Source organism: Cygnus atratus, chromosome 3, assembly GCF_013377495.2.
Source record: "Cygnus atratus isolate AKBS03 ecotype Queensland, Australia chromosome 3, CAtr_DNAZoo_HiC_assembly, whole genome shotgun sequence".
NCBI classification, from domain to species: Eukaryota; Metazoa; Chordata; class Aves; order Anseriformes; family Anatidae; genus Cygnus; species Cygnus atratus.
The window spans coordinates 39,677,695-39,698,260 of record NC_066364.1 but is presented as its reverse complement, the minus strand read 5'-3'; the positions used below and the strand labels follow the sequence as shown (position 1 = coordinate 39,698,260).

The 20,566-nt window shown below is 35.7% G+C and overlaps 1 protein-coding gene across 5 annotated transcripts in view; it reads left to right on the top strand.

The window, feature by feature from the left end:
• Positions 1-17,071, top strand: part of MAP3K7 (mitogen-activated protein kinase kinase kinase 7) — a 48,606-nt gene extending 31,535 nt beyond the window's left edge. For 3 of the 5 annotated variants that reach the window (XM_035559462.2, XM_035559460.2, XM_035559464.2), the window contains 5 exons: positions 3,891-3,958; positions 10,236-10,344; positions 13,164-13,225; positions 13,758-13,873; positions 16,240-17,071. In XM_035559462.2, the coding sequence (XP_035415355.1) occupies positions 3,891-3,958; positions 10,236-10,344; positions 13,164-13,225; positions 13,758-13,873; positions 16,240-16,420 (536 nt within the window). In that variant the 3' untranslated portion in view covers positions 16,421-17,071. The remainder of the gene's footprint in view (positions 1-3,890; positions 3,959-10,235; positions 10,345-13,163; positions 13,226-13,757; positions 13,874-16,239) is intronic. The other 2 variants (XM_035559461.2, XM_035559463.2) reach the window with 1 other exon arrangement.
• The last annotated feature ends 3,495 nt before the right edge of the window (positions 17,072-20,566 follow it).

The window sequence follows — 20,566 nt, the reverse complement described above, 5'->3', positions numbered from 1 at the left end:
AAAGTATGCCTTTTCTTCACTGGCAGTGTTAAACAGCTCGTGCATACAGCATGAATGCATTTGGTTTTTTAATTTTGTCACCTAAAACTGTACCACAGCATTAAAATATTTTTATAGCATTGGCACTGCATAAGTGATTACTCAGGATAGACACATTTTGTTGAATATCTTAGGAATCGTAGAAATCATAGATGCTTTAATCTGTAATTTCTACATCTACCTCAAAGCCTGTATAAGCCAGAAATCCTGCCCTTGTCTCCCCAGATCACTTAATTCTTCTGGAATCCAAATCACAGTTTTAACTTCTTTAAACTGTCTTCTAACGCTATGGAATTTCTGATCATCCTGTACTGTAAGGGAGGTTTGGTTCTTGTAGGAAAACTCTTGAGAGTACGGTGTATGAATAAGGTTGCAAGAACATGATCAGGGAGGAACCGAGAGAAGGATCCCCGAGGACAAAATTGAAAAAGAAGGGAGCAGGAGAGGGATTCTGAATGAGAAAACAGGAGAGATGAAAGAAGAGGGAGAGTGCGTTTGTACTTGGCTGCAGATATACAAACAAAATACTGTTCTCTTAAAGAGAAGAGAACAAGCAGCACGTATGTTTGTGAAAGTGTAAAAGGAGACAGCAAGTATCTGCTATAGGGCAGGGAGAAGAGTGTGTAGCTGCTTTGGATATTTGAGGGATGATCAAAAGCCTCAGCAGGAAGCTGTAACTGGTTTCGCTAGAGTATGTGGAGCAGCTCATGCTAGAAATTTTCTGTATGTTTTGAATTATATTTTAGAAAACAAACAACAGTACGTGAAACTTTTTTTTTTGAGGCCAAGTATATTGGTGAGGAGAGATTAATGAGAATTCTGAGGCAGGTAGGAGGCAGTAAGATGATGGAAGAGAAGATGGTGTGAAGTGAAAATGAGACGAGGAAGATGAAATAGAGGAGGGAGATGAAATAGAAAGGAGGGAGGAGTTGGAGGAAGAAATGGGAAAATTGAGATAGAGCAAAGGAAATGAGAACAGAATGTATACTTTACCAGTGCAAATCTTTTGTTGTGAACAAATTTTAAATTACTGATTATATGAAATGCTTTGTGGCATGAAACTAATTTGAGAATGTAGCGATTGCTTTATTTTCTCTTGATTTTGTTGACTACTTGGTAATTCAGCAATTCATGCTGCTTTCCTCTGAGCATCATTTTGCTCTTTCCTCTTCTCTGTTCTTACTCCCCTCGTTTTTTTCACTTTCATTTTGCCCTTTTGGTTGATATATCCGTATGTTATTAAACAGAATGTAACTCGGATATTCCAATAATTGTAGCTCTCATCTGCAAGCTATGCATATTAAGAAAACCTGAAAGCGTAAGTCCCCAGGTACTGTTTGGAACTTCTAGAACTATGTTACAGTAATCACTTGAACCATGAATGCCATATGATTTTATGGGTCTATTTCTCTTTCAGTGCAATTAATTAAATTAAGGTCTTTCAACATTTCAGGTGGTGATGAGGCATTCAGAGCTTTTTCACTAAAGCTCTCAAAACAGATGTGTAATTGAGTGCTCATTGATTTCTAATCTTAAAGTCCTGTAAACTGTTAAAATACTGACATGGTACATCATATTAACTTATGCACATTTACGAAATAGTTTTTATAATGAGGAAAAATTAGGAGTTTGAAATGAATGTAGAGGTAAAAACATGATTAAAATTGAGAAAGGAAGGCATAGAAAAGTAGGAGTAATAATTTCAAATAAAAGCTACATGTTACATAGTGTACTTTTCAACTGAATTTATCTTGAATCTGGAGCAATAAGTATTTGTTGATTTGTAGTCTATTTCTGCTTTGTCTAAGCTATTTGCCAGATGTCTGCAGTAGTTACACTAATTAAAATGGCATTGCCTAGTAGAGCTTGCTCTTCCCTCATGCTACTAACTTGGAGATATTTCATTTAAAGGTATTCATTTATTGCAACACAGTAGTTTTGGCCCCTCCCCATCCCAAAGCATTTTCTTTTCTTTCACCCCACCCTGATTATTTTAACTTTTTTGGCAGCCATGTTCTAATGTTTCAGCAACACATGTGCCGGCTTCTTTAAATTCACAAATGTTGCTAATCTGAAATGAGAATTTCAGATATTTTTGCAAGCTTATTTCAGCTGAGCTAATTTTAGAACAGTGTTGTTGAATGAAACGTGCACATAATTTTGTGTCAGTCATGAGTGGATCATCTGTATCTTGAGTATTGAGATCAGCTGTGCCAGCCAGATGAAGTATCTGCAGTACATAATTCTATTAAATGTATAAACATGTTTCTAAATGGTCAGCTAGTGGAAAAAAGTTCACTACAAATGAACAAGTTCAAAAATTTGACATAGATTTGTCATTCACTTCATCCCTAGTATCTTCATGGAAAAGTATTAAACATAATAGTAATTGATGCTTAGGTAAGTATATACTTTCTTTGAATTTCAGAAGCAAAAGATCAACGCCTCAAAAAAGTTGCAATTAAAATTCATTTGTAGTCAGGGTAAAGAATATACTCCTTTTCTGGAATCTTTCTTGATATTTCGAATATGCTTGTTTCTCATAGTATTTCCTAGAAATTTTATATTCTAAAATGTTATGACAAATTGGTGAAGTGACACTGACAATATGGTATGGCTGCTTTGTGATAATGTGTTCCTACATGTGATAGTACCTATATTTAAGTTATTAACAATGATTTATGAATTATTAAGTTGATACCTTAAATGTATTGATTCATATTGCATAGATAGTCTTACATTTTTGTTGTAACTATTGCGAATCAAAACACTTAAGATAGGCTGTGAAGTAATACTGAAATTACGTTGAATAAATATCTAAAAGGTTTAAAAAAAATAGGTGCCTGTTACAGGACTTTGAGTGAATTGGGTTGGCTGCAGAGTGCGTGGTTGATGGGTTAGGGGCTGCCGCTGCTGTAGTACATGTTTGAGATGCTACCCTCTAGTAGAAAAGTTACGTAATGCAGATCTAAGACCAAGAATTTTGAGCATTGTCAGCTGTTACTCAGGACGTTTTGGTGTTTCCTTTTGGACAGCTGACCTGCTCTCAAGAGACAATATAAACAATCACAGTAATAAAAATCAAAGTAGTTAGGGAGATTCCATTGCATAATCTCTTTTATTTTTAAGGAGACTTTGTTTCCTGGAAATGCCTTTGATTGAGTGTCAGTGTTAAAATTTAAACTGTTTTATGTAGCTGTCACAAGTAGATAATTGCTAACAGGTGGAAGGAGAAGAGGAAAAGATTACAGCATTGTGCTCAGGAGGTTGATAGCAAGATGTGATTTAGCTGAACAGTCCCTTTTTCACACTTTTCAGAGCATGAGAATAGGGCATATTTTCCTTTATCTGAAGGAGAGAAAGAGCTTTCACTTTGCCCAGAAGGAAGCACCTTGGCTTCTTCGTTTTCGCGAGGGAACCAAAGCACAGGCAGAAGTGCTTGCTATGTTACTTGAGCATACCGAAGAGCAACAGGTTAAAGCTGGCAGCGTGTTATCTTCGCAGTCTAGCTTTTAGAAATCCCCATAACGTAACGCACTCGAAATAGATGTCGTCATCAGCTCCTGCCCCGAGTCCTAAGCCTGTTCAAATACATGTGACAGAAGATGGTGGAGTGGAGTGCAGCAGCAATTCATGTGGTAGGAGTGGTTATTGTATTGGGGGATACTTTTTGTTGATAGGCCAGCATGTTTTGAGTTAAAATTCTGCAGCTGTCTCTCTCTCCCCCTCTCTCCCTTTCTCTCTGTGGATTTGTACAAATTCCAAGCTCCTCTGCAACAGTCGCACCCTTCGTATTTTGTTCTGAATAGATTTCACTGTTTTGTTTTTGTTTTGTTTTGTTTTTTTCTCAGCAGGAAACGGACAGCAGAGGCGCAGATCCATTCAAGATCTTACTGTTGCTGGAACAGAGTCCAGTCAGGTAATGTCTCTCATCTCTTCTTTATCTTTCAGTGAAGTTGATGCTGTATCTGTATAGAGAAACTGGTTTGGAAATCTCTACCTTTGATACTTCTGTAGAAATCATGTGGAAGCTTGAATGCAGTGCCATTTATTGCATTTAAACCCGATACCACGAGGATAATCTATGAATGAGCTCTAGATGACTAGTGATTTCTATATAGCTTATACAGTATTTATCACTTTTATGTACAAATAGTTTGTGTGTACTACTCAGTTTGGCTCAGGGCAGGTGTTACGCAGGAAAGCCTTTACCTCTTTCTGTGTAGAAAACAATTGAAATAACTACTTATGATTGTCTGAAGCAGTTATACATACATTAGACTCACTTCTTGCATAAAAATAATGTACATTAATATTATAAGCATATTTATTAATGAATCTCAGCCCCAAACAGTAACTTAGAGTAGTATCTTTCCATTTCTTGTGAAAGTTTTATATGAAGGTGTTATCGCAAAGTTATGTTACAAAAAATAAAACTATCTCAATAAGACATTTTATAATTTCATATCTGGTATTGTAAGTGCCATGGTAACAGACAGTGTTATACTATATATAACTGAAAATATACTAGGAACATCTTAAATGAGAAGAGTACGGCTGATGCTTCATTCAGATGTGTTTATTTTGTGTTTTAATTGCTACCGTGTCTGTTTCAGTAATTCAGAAAGGATACTTCATCACTAGTGTGAATTAGCAATTTCGAGGTTCCTATTATTGTTTGTATGTTGGGAAAATGGGAGCTTAGCATGTTCATCATGTTAATCAAGTTTCCATATTAAACAACATACTGCAGTAATCTAAAATGGGTGGTAACTTCAGGGGTGATCAACTTTAAGGGCGATCAACATTTGATCCTTCTTTAATTCCACAGAGTGTGAAAGCCACAGAAACCTCATAAATAGATATAAAAAATAACAGATATTATTAGTAGAATTTACTACTAATTTACTAAGAATTTACATCTATTAGAAAATAACAGAATGACTGCTAAATACATTTTAATATCTTCAAAGAAGGCAGGTGTTTTAGAAAGAAATGAATCTGCAAAATTTAGTAAAGAAATTGATTAGCCTATTTGGTTAACAGTAGAACAAAAATTATGGAAGACTTGGGGGAAAAAATGAAGAAAGAGTGCAACATTTATACCAAATTGAACTAATTTGGTGTATAGATGTTTTTAATTATAATTTTTATTTAAGGTTCTTCATTCTGTTCATTTTAATGAATAGTTAATATTTGAAAACATAGAATTTCCAGTTTACTTCATATATTAGTAGCTTTTTGAAAACCTTTCTTTGAAAGCTACTCTATTGCTTGTGGAGATGTTCTAGCTAAATTGTCCTTGTGGCCAGGAGGGTACAAAAAAGTTTTGTTTACCTCCCCAGTTTCTGATGAGGGTCTATAGAAGTACCAGAATCACATTTTGCTTTCTTCCTTCTGATAGCATATATATTGGAAATGCAAATGGAAGAATTAAAATTACCTTCTTTTATCTTGCACATTTTGGAAAGGTTATGATAAGACATGGAAAACCTAACATTTTAACAGGCACGAAAAATGCACTTCAGAAGAAATTTATTTATATGGACAGTGCATAATAAATTTTCACACACAACCTTTTTCTGGTGTGAGAAGAGAAAGCACTTGTTTCAGCAGCCTTTTCTAACTTTTCGTATATGTAGATACGCATATTAAAATTCAATTGGGAAACAATTAAGAAAGCAAGCACAACGTAGTTAGAGGAGAAGACCTAAAAGTATTCTTTTTAGGATTCTATAGCTTTGGACTTCACTGCCTTGAATTCTTATTAAAATCTTGAACTGCTATGTGTATAAGCAGTCTACAAGCCAAAGCAGAAAACACATCTGTAACTAGTGTAGCTCTGGTCAGTTTATAGTATCTCCCCATATGCACCATACCATATATAGGTTATCCTTTCTAACATGAAAATCCCTTTCCCCCTCCCTCTCTTCATTGCAAACATCCTTCTTCCCTGCATTCCATTCTCTCTTACACCCACCCTTTGGCGTAGCCTTCACTGAGCTGCCACAACACTGTGTGCTTCCACTCGCGCGCCCAGTCCTTTTAAGCCTTTGTCCTGCTCAAAATTTTGCTGTGGTGCTGCTTTTTTATTATGACGATGATTTAAAACCATTTGACTGATACACTGTAAGGCTGATCAGAAATCTTCCTACTAAATGTGTTGTTTGTTTTTTTTTCTTGAAATTGCCAACATGTCAGTAGAAAATGATTCTCTGATGTTTTTTGCTTTGTTTATATTGGGAAGGTTTTTCCAACTTGGAATAGATTTCTTGTTAAGGTGGAAGAAAACACTGTACTTAATAACAAATATACCAAAGTTTCTGGTGCTTGCCTGACAAGGGTAGACAAGACTCCCTGCCTAGCTTCTGGTCTGTTCTCATCTAACCTTCTTGTATGTTTTATGATTGTTCTTTCTGTGTAGTGCTAGAAGAATTCTTTGTGTGGTTTGTATAGTGATGAATACTTTTTTGTGTGTGTTCAGAGACTTAGGATATTTTCCAGTAATGGTCTTACTGAGGCTATCAAAATTAACAGACAGTAATAATGCTTTGCAGTTGATTTTAGTACTCAGCTTACACTTTTACATTGAGAGCTTAGGTAGGAAAATATACAACACCAAAGGTTTAGTATAATTATAGTAAAGTTCTAGTTGGACCAGCCATTGGAGGGGCTCGCTGTTGAGATCACGTGTATAAAGCCCTGTTCTTCACAGAACTTGATGAAAGTCTTGTGCTCTAGTACTTGCTGACCTTAGACTCGACTCCAAGTGACATGAGCAGCGCTGGTGCGGTCTTCTTGCAGTCAGATGTCCATTCCCATTTGTTTCTATACATGTATTGTGATGGTCCACTCATGTTTGCATGTAATCTTTTTTTTTCTCCACTGACTTGATTCCTCTGCCTTTCCATTTGCCTGTACACGCACTTTAAAAACCCCTTAGGACTATGCGGTGTCTGTCCATTACCAGTACTGCTCTTGCCTAAACATCTTTGTAACACAGAAATAGATGTGCAGACTCTGAACTGCAGCCATAAAAAGCTTTGGGAGGCTAGGTTGAACACAACGAATCTGCTATTTATACAGGATTGAGTCTCCATTGCAAAATTTGGCATTTTACACAGGTAGATTTAGGAACTTATTTGACATAATCATTAAAGAACTGCATATTGCAATAAAATATCAGTAAGATATCCTTGTCTATATATTTTTATGGGGTCATATTGGTGTATATCATCCTTTACAATGCCATCATAATATCAGAAATACTTCTTTTAAATGTGTTTTTTTTAACTGTCACTGGGCCTCTCTACTTTCAGTTTACTTTGAAGTGGAAAAAACTAATGTGTTAAAGAAAAGTGTGTACTATATTGAACAGTTGAGAGGCAAGGTTTGAGTATACATGCCCGCATGCAAGTGTGAGAATTCATGGGATCTGAAACCATACAGATGAATCATTCTGTCCATGAGATTGTGCAGTTGGTCACAGATGCACTTTTTTTTCTCTCATTTCGTAGGGAGATAGAGTCTGCAAAAGATGAGGAGAAAGGGCTAGTACTGCTGATTTCTTTAAATTTGGTTGCCTGTTTAAATTAAACTCGGAAAAAAAACGTGCTGTTCTGAGAAGGGGGAGTTGTTATTCCTTAGAGCAAGTCAGCTTTTCAATATGCTAAGCCTTTGAGAAATCGTAAATAAGAAGCTAAAAGGTTTGGCCACCTGGCAAAGACGGTTTGAGAGAAACCTTACAGAAAGTGTGTTTTGCATACTGTGATACCCGGAGGAGGCAACGATGGCAGGACATCCATGAGGGGATGACAGAAACTGGTCGCTAAAAAGCGGTCACTGGCTTACCTGTCAGCAAAGCTGGTGTCAGGAAAGGTGGCTGTGGTCTAGTGCGATGCCAGGAGAGCTGAAGTATCTCACTCAGCACACTCAACCACTGTAATCTAACAGCTATTCAGTTTGGGGAACTTCCCTTGGATTTTGTGATGCTTTTAAAATGTGCCCCAGATAGGAATCCTTCACTTTTGTCTCTAGTAATTTCATCTAAGCAGTCTTACCGCGGAAGTGGTTTTACTGTGCTGATGGACCAAAGCAATCTGGTACAGCAAGCACCCCCCGTATAGCATGGTTTGCTAGAGTTACCCTAAGTTACCCTAGCTAGAACATTTCTTGGGTCCCCCTTGCTGTCAACTACGTACTCAACAAATCTCTTTTTGCTTTAAGGACTTAGACCCCATTAAAAATGCTTGCTCTATCTTCTGATATTTATTTTTCATTCATATCTGAGCACACTGACAGTAAACAGTAAGCTAGGCCACTTAAACCTTCATAATGTCAACAAAGACTTCAACACAAAAGCTTTTTCAAAATATCTGATGTGGTCATCCCGATAATATCATCCCATTGGATTATTTCTATGATACTTTCTGGCTACTAACATAAAACGGTCAGTAAAAAAATGAAGCTGCTACTCTTCATGTTGCTTGCGGTGGCTCTGTCAAAGAAGGAATACAAGACTAATGGATAAATTTCAGTCCCAGTTTGGCAATTTCTTTGTTCTTACAGAGTTTCATGTCACTTTATATTTATGAATGTATTTCCCTTGATAAGGCAGAAGGACTCACATATGAGTTTTCCTCAGCATGTGAAGACTGAAATCATTTGAGAAACATAGATAGCTTAAGCAAATATGTAAGGAAACTTCAAAAAAAAAAAATCATTTTTAATAACTATTGGTACTGAAGCTGTGTACTTTGTTTGGAAACATTTTTCCATTACATAAGCAAGCAAGACTGAAGTGTTCAGTGTTGGCACAGGGACAGTGTTAACTGCTGCAAAATAAGGTTTACATTTTAAACAATTTTTAAAGCTCTGAGAAGGTAATAATTGAGCCATGTTTCTGACTTCCCTGTTTTACCCAGTAGACTTAAATTATTGCTGTTTTAAAGATGTTTCATTTTAGAAAGTACGGGCATTTACTGTTATAGGTCTCGTGTGTGCAGTCTGATAGCGTGTTTTCCTAGCCTCTTAAACTGAAGCAATTACCGGAGAAACGTATTGTAATGCAGTTGAAATAATGGGTATTTCAGTGTGTAGGATCTTACTACTCTTTGGATTGATGCTTGACTGACTGAAATCCTGGCTTTTAAAATTAAATTAAGATATGATATTTGGAAATCAGGGTCATAAAGAAATACAGCTTCCAGGTAATGTATATTTGAGTGGTTCTTTTAAAAAATAGGGACATTTAGCTAATAATTTCATAGAAAGCACACCGTATTGAAAATAATTGTATTTTAAATAGCATCTTTTCTTTTGACTTTTTTTCCTGTAAAACATGGTGGGGTCTACACTTTTAAGTCCTTTACTGTGTTACTTTTATGTCTGTGAGAAGACGTATGGCATACAATAATTTATATTATAAATAAGTATTCTGAAAAAGAAGCTAGGTAGAATAATGAAGTCAGTATCAGATATTCTGTGCTTTGATAAGGAAAAGGATTTAAGTAGTAAAAGTACTCCTTCAGTGTAAAGGAGATTCCTACAGAATTTTTAGTTTTTAATTTGCTTTGAGTGAGAATTTCCTCGTTTTTAATTTCTTTGTTTTAATCAGTTAATTGATTGTTCTAATTGTTTTGTTAAAATACCTCTTCATGTTTTCTGAGGATGGATTGTATAACCTCCGAGTTAACATAGGAACCACAATAAAAACTGTAGATTAATACATTGCAGTCTAGTGCAGTTACTAAGGTGCATTCTTTTAGTTGAATGTAGTTCCATTCATCAGCTAAATACCAGAAATAAAACTTTATTCCTTCCTTATTTTATGGAACTGATAGATTTCATTGAAAAGTATTGTGAAAATTACTAGGTGTAGTATTGTGCTTTTAATATAAAGATCTTGAATGCATTGTTGAACAGTGCTTTTTATTATGCTGAATAGCAAAATTATATCCATTTCTTTTTCTATGGCAAAGAGTTGAGGATGAAATTCCTGCAATGCATACAGAGTTCATAAAGCTATCTGGAAAGCTTTCAGGAAGAAAGGTTTGCGGGGAGTATTTGGGAGGAATATAGGTTAAGGCTTTGTCACTTTTTTTTTTCATTTTAATACCGTTTTGTAAAATGAACATTTTGAAAAAAAAAAAAAACGTTAACTTTCCTTGTCATCCTGTTTTGCTGTATCTTTTCAGGAGAGTAGAAACAGCAGTAGATCATCTAGTCCTAGTGTGAGAATGATCACTACCTCGGGACCAACGTCTGAAAAGCCAACTCGTAATCCATGGACACCTGATGATGCAGGTAATCCTTTGTTCATTAGTTAACCTTTTGCCTTTAAAAATAAATAAATGTTTGATTATGCTGTGGGGTATGTGCCTGGATATAAAGAAAATTAGGCAGTTAAAGTGTCATCCCATTTTAATGCTGCTAAGGTTAAATCGTTACATTATTGCTTTGTTTCTGACAGTGGCTTTAAAAACTTTTTATATTGGTAATGTTAAGTTACCTAAGCTTGTAAGAATTTTGTTTGTTACAAAGTGTTGTATGTGTGCAGTGCTGTTTCTATTTAAGAGAGCACCAGTTTTTGTCTGTAATGTGTGGTTGGGGAGTGAGGGGAGTGGGCATCTTGCAGCATTTTAGTGTTGTGCATTTGTAGTACGAATGCACAGATAAAGCTTTCTTGCTCTGATTTCTGGAATGAAGTGCTACTTAGGTGAGTATCAGCTGGAATACATTAATTTTTCTTTATCTGCGTGTTGTAATTTTGCTTATGCAGAATGTGTATGTGCACACAAAGTTACTGGTCTTAAATGAACAAACATAAGTGTGTCTACAGAAATGTAAATACTTCTACTGAAGCATCACTGTTGTTCTGTTGCAAAATATGATTGAGTAAACATAATTTAATAGCTGAATTCAATCTTAAAAGTCATAATGCACACCATTATGAAATGGACCGATACTGGACTGCATATAAATAATGGATGCCCACAAATTCCTTTTTAGAACATAAGAATTACATTTTCATTACCAGAATGTACATATTAAACCTTAGACTTAATCTCAAGTTGGTATTTCATAGTGCCTTAAATTCTGAAATCTTTTGCTTTTAATCTGTTTCATCTTTGAGTGATTAGATTCTGCCATTCTTTTCCTGTAACCAGCTGCAAAATGGAAACTCACATATGGACTGATTTTGTGCCATCATATATATATATATACATATATATGCATACTCGTATTTTACCAAATATAAGGTGATTCTGAAAGTAAGATGTGTACTTTTCTTTTTTGCCCTGCTTTAGCAGGAGGGGAGGGCAGCATACTCTTATTCTTTGCTTCTGTGCTTTCTTCTTTCTGTCCATTGTCACTTCGCATAATCACACTCTATGCCTAGTAACACACAAATTCCCAAAGCCCTTGCCCTCTGCCACAGCCTTCCTTCTCTTCTATAACTTGGGGTTCCAAGTTTCTTTAGGCAGTGAGCACTTAGGGGAATTGCTGCTTCACACAGAAGCAAGCTCTTGCCCATTAGTTAAATAGATAATTCATTGGGAACTGAAAGCTGCTGATCTTATGCCAGCGCAAAGGCAGTTTGTCCTAAATCTCTGGCCTTAAACGCAGCACACCACTAGAGCTAAAGTAAGGTCCATTACTATGGTGGCTTTCTTGTTCACAGAAATCCCTCACCTTATACTCAGGTAAATACAGAATATACCACACATGTATTTTTTTCTTATTAGGTTTATGCAGTCCATTAACAAAGGGCTATTTGCATTTCTGAACAGATAAATAATTTTAGTTTTCTGTAAAAGAAAATACATTAAGTTAATCGGGCAAAGTAATAAAATGAGGACACAGCCAAATCTAATCAACCACAGGAAAAGTTACAATTCTGTGACACAGCCAAAAGCTAAGGAATGCAATCTGAAGTATTTTGCATGTACTGATGTATTTGAAACGTTGCAGTAATTCCTTTGCTGTAGCAGTATTCCATAAATGGCAGTAATTGAATGTAGGGAAGGCCTTCTATATTGTTCTAATTTAAGACACTGTGGTGATTAAGTCTCTCTGGTTTTAGTTTTTTGGTTATTTTTATTTATTTTTACCACCTTCCAGTTTCCTTACAAGCATACACTTAACCACTTTTTCTCCATTCCCACCCTCTTATTTCTGTTTCCTTTTGAAGCTGCTCTTGGAGATAGCATAGTCTTTGAGGGCAACACCTTAGTTTCTCTACCACGACTACTCTGTGGCAGGTGCTTTTGGGGTATGGGTAAGCAGCCCCTTTTTTTTCCCACCTACCCTCCTCCATATAATCCTCTAGTAGCAATAATGCAGCTATGAAATCAGTAGTTTCATAAAATCAGTAGTTTCTCAATGTGTCTTTACTCCTATGTCTCTTAAAGCTTAACAGTAACCTTGTGATCCCCAGATTCTGGGCTACCAAAAGATATAACCTGTAAGAATTCAGAAACATGTTAAATGTGGATTAAAGATCTAGAGAAATCCAGAGTAACTGCAGCGTAAGAAGAGAGCAGCCAGGCCCAGGAGATGGATTGGGTATTGGGTCCCTTGCTACCCATAAAGTGTCTCTACAGAGTAAAGGAAATGCCCTAGAGCATGTTGTGAGGAAGATACTTAAAATCCTCACCAGGAGTAGGCTTTGAAACTGAGCAGGAGGTTGCGCTTATTTTATTTTGGCAGAGCTGGTTTGCACAGCTTCTAATTTTAAAATCATTAGATGCATGGCTGGCTGGCTGATCCTTCATAAACAAGAATGAAATGGCAATTTTTTTATAAACGGAACATGATAGCAAACTGTACAAAAATAATATTTTAAAGAACGTGTATGTGGATACATGGCTTCTAGAAATGTAGGATAACATCCTTAATATTTGTTTCTTCTTGGTGTTATAGACCATAATTTTGAAGTTCTTAACTTTATCAGAAAAGCAAAAAGTGTCATCTGCCTTGGGATTGGAACACTGCTATTTCCATTTGCCTTTTCACATTCAGATTGTGTATTGTGAAATGATGTAGTTTTCTCGCTTTTGTCCTATAAAAATAGAATTATCTGTGTTTAAAAATTCATTAAAATGTTCTTGGTGTTGTTACAGAGACCAATGGGTCAGATAACTCCATCCCAATGGCATATCTTACATTAGATCATCAGTTACAGGTAATAAATATATGTGTCATTAGATGGTTTGTTTTGCATTACATTCTTATGTGTGAATTTGGGACTGCAAAGTATAGTGCCACATATTTACCAGTGTTTATAGTCTAACTTTTGACCAAGGCTAAAAAAAAATATATTATGTAATCTGAGATTGGTTGACTCAGATTTGATCAAGCTATTAAAAACAAGCCCTGGGAAACATGATCTCTAAAACCAAATGTAATTTGAGTTTGACTGTCAAAATAAGATATTTTTTGCTTGAGTATTACTGCATCAAATTGTTGCATTCACTTTATTTGGGGTGTGTGTGATTAAACATTAGTTTGATTTTTTGATCCTTGTGACAAAGAGACTGTCAGATTAATAACTGCAGATTGGAGGTTTGAGACAACTTTGGCATCAGTGCAGTAAAGTTTTCCAGGGCATGGTTTAACACTTGTTTTTAAAAGCCTACTGTTTTTTAAAAGATGTTATAAATACACCGCAGAGACTTCATTAGTTCATTAGTTTTTAACGTCTGATTTATTTTCAGCCTCTAGCACCATGTCCAAACTCTAAAGAATCTATGGCTGTGTTCGAACAGCACTGCAAAATGGCACAAGAGTATATGAAAGTTCAGACAGAAATTGCATTGCTGTTGCAGAGGAAGTAAGTGAAATGTCTCAAACCTTTTTCTGTTCTTCTGAATGTTTCTTTTACACTAGTTAAGTCTGTGACTGCTGTGTCAGGCTTTATGAAGTAAAATTTCATAGAGCATGGTTATTTTCAAGACCTAATCTCGTAGAGATACCGAGGTAGTCACCACAGGTGAGGTATTCGGAGCCCGTAACTTAAGTTTTAAGCAATATTAAGACTTTTCTTCTGGACAGGTCCTACATTAAAGTGTGTGGCACCTTTGCATACATTCCATAGTAGTAATGTTTGTATCATTTCAAGTGAAAGACCTGGAATGTTGAGGAACTTTGCAATTCTGTTTCACGCACTGTCCAATAAAAGACTTTCAATTGTAAATTGTAGATAACCATTTGGATTTTATCTTATATCTGACTTTTGTTAATAATCACATTTATAGCAGTATTATCCAGACACGTTGTGGTTTTCTACCAGGGGTTTAGCACCTAATACATAAAAGCTGTTACATACTTTCTTATCGTAAGAGGAAAGAGATTATTTCTAGTGCACATTGTGTACACATATAAGTGAAGCAACTGCTTGCGTGTACTGTTGGATTGGGGCCAAAGTTATTGCTGATTCAGAACTTCAGTTTGCAATGCATTCTGTCGTGTTCTGCTTCTCTTCATTTCTATTTCCTGATGCTGGGGAGCAGTTCTGAGAGGTCGTTACATACTCATGTTCTAGACCAAGTAACCAGCTTGTTACCCACCAGAGTCTGAGACACTGCAGGCCTCAGTGTTTGTGGAACAGGCAATGAGAAAAATGTGTCTAAACCTCTTCTACTTGAGAAATAACAGACAGAATGGGGAAAAAGCTACTTTAAGATTGACCTTACATCATCTATTCATTTTGTCTTAGTATCTTGAGAAGAATTTTTTTCAAGTATGATTAGAATTTTTAGACCTCGTTGAGGTGGTACTGAAACTAGCATGAAGATCGTAACTGTGTTTTCATTTCTATAGTCCCTCCAGATCAATAAATTATATAAAAATAAGCTTCTGTTTCCAAGTTGGTTTTTCTTAGTCAGAACAGAATTGCCCTTAGGTTTGAAACAAAAAATAGTACTGTGATTGATGTATTTAATGCTGTTTGAGGTAGTAATTACTCTATAAAGGTTGAACTAATGAAGTTTTCTTTAGCTGTAATTACAAACCATATGGCAACAATTAATTATCATGAGGAACTTTCTCCTCTACTGTTTTGTTGCTAAAATATTGTTGGCAGCTTGCCTTCTTGTCACCTCATAAACAAATAGTAAAACAAACTGCATTCTATTTAGCTACATCAGTTTTGTAGGATAATTTTTAGCAAGTTTATCAGTGCATTTGTTCATCTAAAATTGTTGCTTAAAAGCATATTGAATTCTTAATGCGTAAATCAAGTGAAATGACAGTTACAAAAATAATCTGCCTGATTCTGTTTTGCACTGCTTTAAAATATACAGCTCAAAGTACAAAACAGTGTTTCAGTGTAAAGTTGCCAGAGTTACTGCAGTGTTTTTTCCAAGAGTCAAACAAATTCTGCTCTAGGAAGAAGTTGGGTTGTAAGGGTATGTAAAGCACAAAGCAGTGTTCCTGCAGCTTTGAACTTTACATGATGAAACATTAACTGAATTGCTTGGGCAGCTCCCGGTTTTTTGGGTTTTAGGTTTTTGTTTTTTAATGCTCTGCCTGTAAATAATTAGTATACTGGAAAAAAAACAAAACTGCAACCTCATGTTTTATGTAACATTAATATACTTGATAGAAATTAAGAGATACAATTGTAGAGAATGTTCCTCTAAAAGTAGTTGCTAAAAGCATTTTGAACAGTTATCGCAAAAATTAGTGCAAATAACAGTTGTGAAAATGATCTGCCTGATTCTGCTTTCCACACCTTCAAGAAGTTCAACTCCAAATAGAAAACAGCACTTCACTAAAACCTTACCTAAGTTATTGCTGTTTTGCCTTTTAAGTTGCCTACTGAATCTTTGAATATACATACAGCTAAGCAAAGTTAGAGCTAAAAAATTTATAAATATCTGTGTGGATCCTTAGATGCTCTGCTGTGACCTGTAGAATTACATCTGAAAGCTATTATAAAAAGGAAAAATGTAGAGATTGAGTCTATGGTTTACAGCTGTTTTAAGGTTTAAATGTGGATTTGATTTGGAAGAGAATTTCTCCTCAGAATACAGTAAAGAATAAGATTTTTTGTTAACTTAGTTTTTTTGCACAAGATATCACCAGCCATGAATTCAGACGGATAATCAAATAAAAATTTGAAGCATATTTAGTCATCTACACACAAATAGAAGTAGACTATAAATGACAATTACTTTTTTTTTTTTTTAACTGTAGACAAGAACTAATAGCAGAACTGGACCAGGATGAAAAAGACCAGCAAAACACATCCCGTCTGGTACAAGAACATAAAAAGCTCTTAGATGAAAATAAGAGTCTCTCAACTTACTATCAGCAATGCAAAAAACAATTAGAGGTCATCAGAAATCAGCAACAGAAACGGCCAGGCACATCATGATTTCCTGGGACCTTTCAAATGGAAAATATGCACAGAAAAGACTGATTTTTTTTTTATTGTTATTATTATCCCTTATTATGACAACTCATGAGTGTAAGCTTCTTGGTGTGGTCTGTATTTGTCTGCTACACTTAACATCATTTAATTTTTTCATTTTCCTATGGTGGACATCTAGTTCAACAGGTTAATCAGATAAGGTGAGAAAATAGTGACTTGAATTAACCAACAGCCCTCAGTGTAAAGCAAGAACAGTGGCTGTATGCATGCTCCTTGTGTGAAGGCTAGCCTAAGAAATGTTAGAGGCTACAAAATTGTAAGATCTTGGTTTTAGTTTTTGGTGTTACCTCGATAAGGGCAAAACAAAAACTTTCCTGTTTAAGAATGGTTTTGTTCCAGTGTCTCATCTCAAATTTATAATGATGATTATTTTCAGGACATAAACATGCACCAAGCTGCAGAGGTGATGTTGGCTGACCAGAGTAATTCATGATGCATTAGTGATGCCTTTTACCTGTAGACGTAGTATATTTTTTCCACATGCAAAATAATAGTCAAACTGATGCCAGCATCCTTGGTTCAGTGCTTGATAGCCCTGCATTTTGACTAATATATTTGTTGTAACCTTGCATTCATAAAATATTTGAAGTAAAAGGCTGTATTTTCTTTCCTTTCTTGGGGGGAATGCCATGCAGTTCCATCTAGTTACTGGGCAGAACGTACGTGATTCACTGGGCAAAGTTTATCCCCTGTATAAAAGAGGGAAACAAAAATGTGCTAAAGTGTTTTAAACCTTCAAAGCTTTTGTCACTGAAACATTCTTAAAAGGAAACTCAGAAAGCAAATTAAAACAAGATTTTAAGTATTTCCTTCATACCACTTACTGGAATATTTTTTTCTTTACAACTTACTTCCTCAAAAGTATTTGCCATAAATGCAAGTAACTTTGTTTTGGATAGGAAGAAAGAGACTCGGGGAAGTGAATTTATTTTAAATATCAAATTATGCAATGGAGTTAAGTATGGAAATGGCAGAAGCTATTAAGAAAATGAGGGAAATGGCTTCGATCTTCATCAGGAATCTCAGTTATTCCACTCATCTGAACATACTTCCTTTGAAGTCCATCTCAGAATGCCTGCTGCCTTTGTGACTGAAGAATTGCATTTAATGAATTCAAGCGGAATATATAATTATCAGTCTCATTATTTACCATTTCTACATGGGAGAAAATAACTACTCATTTACATTGCAGATTGATTATTTGGTTTATGAGTTAACTCCTAACTGGTAAAGAAATGAGGCATTTCTAAATATAATAGGAAATTATTCCTTACATAAGCTCCTGGTGTACTCAGTTGTGGGCAGGGTTTTAACATTCTTTTGCAAAGGCAAAATAGAAAATTGAAATTTAGCTGCTGAGCCCTCAAAATATGAGAGGTAATCTGAACTTTGATTTCTGCGTACTTGAAATTAATAATTATTTGTAGGAGCCCATTAGCAGAACTTGGAAAAAACATTCACGGTAAAAATATCACAGTATTTTTCTCTTCCCCTTCCTGCCTACCTGATAATAAACATCTTGTAAACCTATCTGTGAACAACAAAAGTAGCTGACAGTTTACTGAATGGTGTCATTCTGTCTTGAAAATAAATCTACAGTTGGCAAACCTTTGGGAGTAAGAAGTGCTTCCCTCTTTTACTTAAATAAAGGAAGGGTTGTCATTCCCCAAACCTTAGCAGATAATTTGATTAGTTAGCTGAAACTGATATTGGGATCAACTTAAGGGCACACATATTTATAGCAAAATGTAATTGGTGGAGAAAATAACTGTAGTATTAGGAATAGCACAAGTTATCCAAAGCATTGCTGTTCGCATACATCTGTCCATCTACCAAAATGGACACGCTCCATGTTCAGCAGCTTGCTTAACATATGCTTAAGCATCCAGTAGGGCAGCATAAATACCAACGCTCAACTTGAGATGCTTGGTTGATGATAATCACATACATGAAATCATTTCCCAGGACAGTTTTTATGGTTTGCCTCATCATAAAACAGATTTGTTTAAAATAAATGAGCATTGCATATGAAAAGTCATTTTATGGCAAATTCTGAATAATGGAAGTGAACGCAATGCTAGCTTTATGGTACCTAATACAAACGTCACTTCTAACAGTTGTTTATGAGTTTTCAGAGTTTACATTAAAAAGGGTCTCAGACTGTAAAATAAGTGCTGTGCTACCAGTGCGCTGTTGAACTCGGCTCCATTCAATATTTAGGTTATATTGCTGTTCTTGCAATTTACAAAGGGAATTTGGAGTTTGACCTTTGGCTTTCAAGATGTCTCTTTCTTAATTGCACCTTTTTTTTTAATTATTTGCCTATAATTTTCAGTGAGGTGTTCTGTGTGGTAAAACTTGTGTATCAAAAAAAGCGTAGAACATAGCAGTTTGGGCTACTAAGAGTTTAACAGCTTAATTTTCTAGTGGCTTCTATTATTTTCTTAAGGCTCTTGTTTGAAAGTTGTTTACAAATGTACTTTTATTTTTCTGTTAAACTATCTGGAGTGTTCAGGAAGTTTTTCATGTACTCTTTTGTCCAGTTAAAGCCGTTCCTCTAATAATGGAGGTGAAACATCTAGTTTTGTCTGGGCAGTGCCTTCTCAGAAAAAGTAACAGGCTCTGCTTTTTGTTAAAGTATGTGTTCTGTAAGATATTGTATAATTGAAAGTATGCTTCTGTACACTGTGCAGTTCTACCAAAAATGCTTTTTTAGGCTTATTTGTGTTTTTTTCTGATGAGAAGTTGAAGATTGTAATTCAAAACTTGTATATAAAATGGTGAATGATTTCGTATGATTCAGGAATGAGCAGTGTGGCTTTCTGCTGGAGGGTTTTATTACATTATCAGGAATCTAGTTAATAAAAGCTGAGAGACTTCCACAAACATGTAATAGTGCCCCAACACTTGCCAGGACATCCTTGATCTCTGATGAAATCCCACACTGGGTGGGGGATAATCATCATGCAGTTGTTCCCACCACCAAAAGAAAATTCTTCTGTTATTAGCTCTTCCCTTCCTGTGTGCTGAAGTAGGGTGTTGGATGAATAGTCTTGGTCATGACCGAATATAAAGATATTTTAAGAATGCCACATCTTTCATACTGGTGCTCTGTAAAAAGATGAGCGCGATCTTCTCTTGTTGTTCAGTATGGATGAATTCCTTTCCCTGGAACTTCTCTATTCTAGTCATAATGGCTTTTATTGTTTAAGAGTTTCTTTTGACATACCACAGATGGATGCAACCTGTTAACTGTCTCCTTGCCTGTGAAGAAGACAAAATCTTGCTTCAGATCTGTTCCAAGCTGCTTTGAACAACTTGGGCATTACAGGTACCCACTTGACCCCTCAGAATGTGTTTCCATGTGCTGACCTGGTTGAGGAGAAGACTCATTAAAAAACAAGTCCATGTACGTGTTTATGTGCATTTATGCATACTGCTAATGTGTATAGGTATGGAGAATTGCAAGCATCAAATCCACATTGATAGATTTATTTTTATTTCCAAAATCTGCTGAGCTGAGACAGGTAAGCCTTCTGTAGTTAACTTTTTTTTACTTTAAATATGTTACTAGATGAGCAGCGCTTTCTGCCTGTGAGGACAAAGTTCCATAAAGACAGATACATACGGATTTGTGCATGTAAGAACATACATTGATTATCTTCTGTGCCTGTGTGACCCTTTTCTGCTTGCAGGGGCAATTCAGATTTCCCACTGCACTTTGAGAGATTTGCTACAAATATTTTGACTTCACGCCTGTACACTGATGCTAGTCATGGGAGCATACTTAATGAAAGAGCAAAACTGAATTTAAACCAAATAATTTATAATTAATAATAAAAAGCTGTCTTAAAATACTTTAAAATCACTGCTAATCCCAGCACTTTAACCTAAACAAGTATTAATGAAAAAAATGTTTGTAGCTGTATGCTTTACATCAAGTAGCTAAAAACTTGCGATACTTTAAAAGATAAAATAGGTTAGTGTTCACATCATTAGGCGTGCTTTGCCATTACCCCTTTTCCAGCTTGCAGGGTGGTTAGTTAAAGGCAGCTTTGGGAACTGCTGCCTTTAATGGGTGGAAAGAGG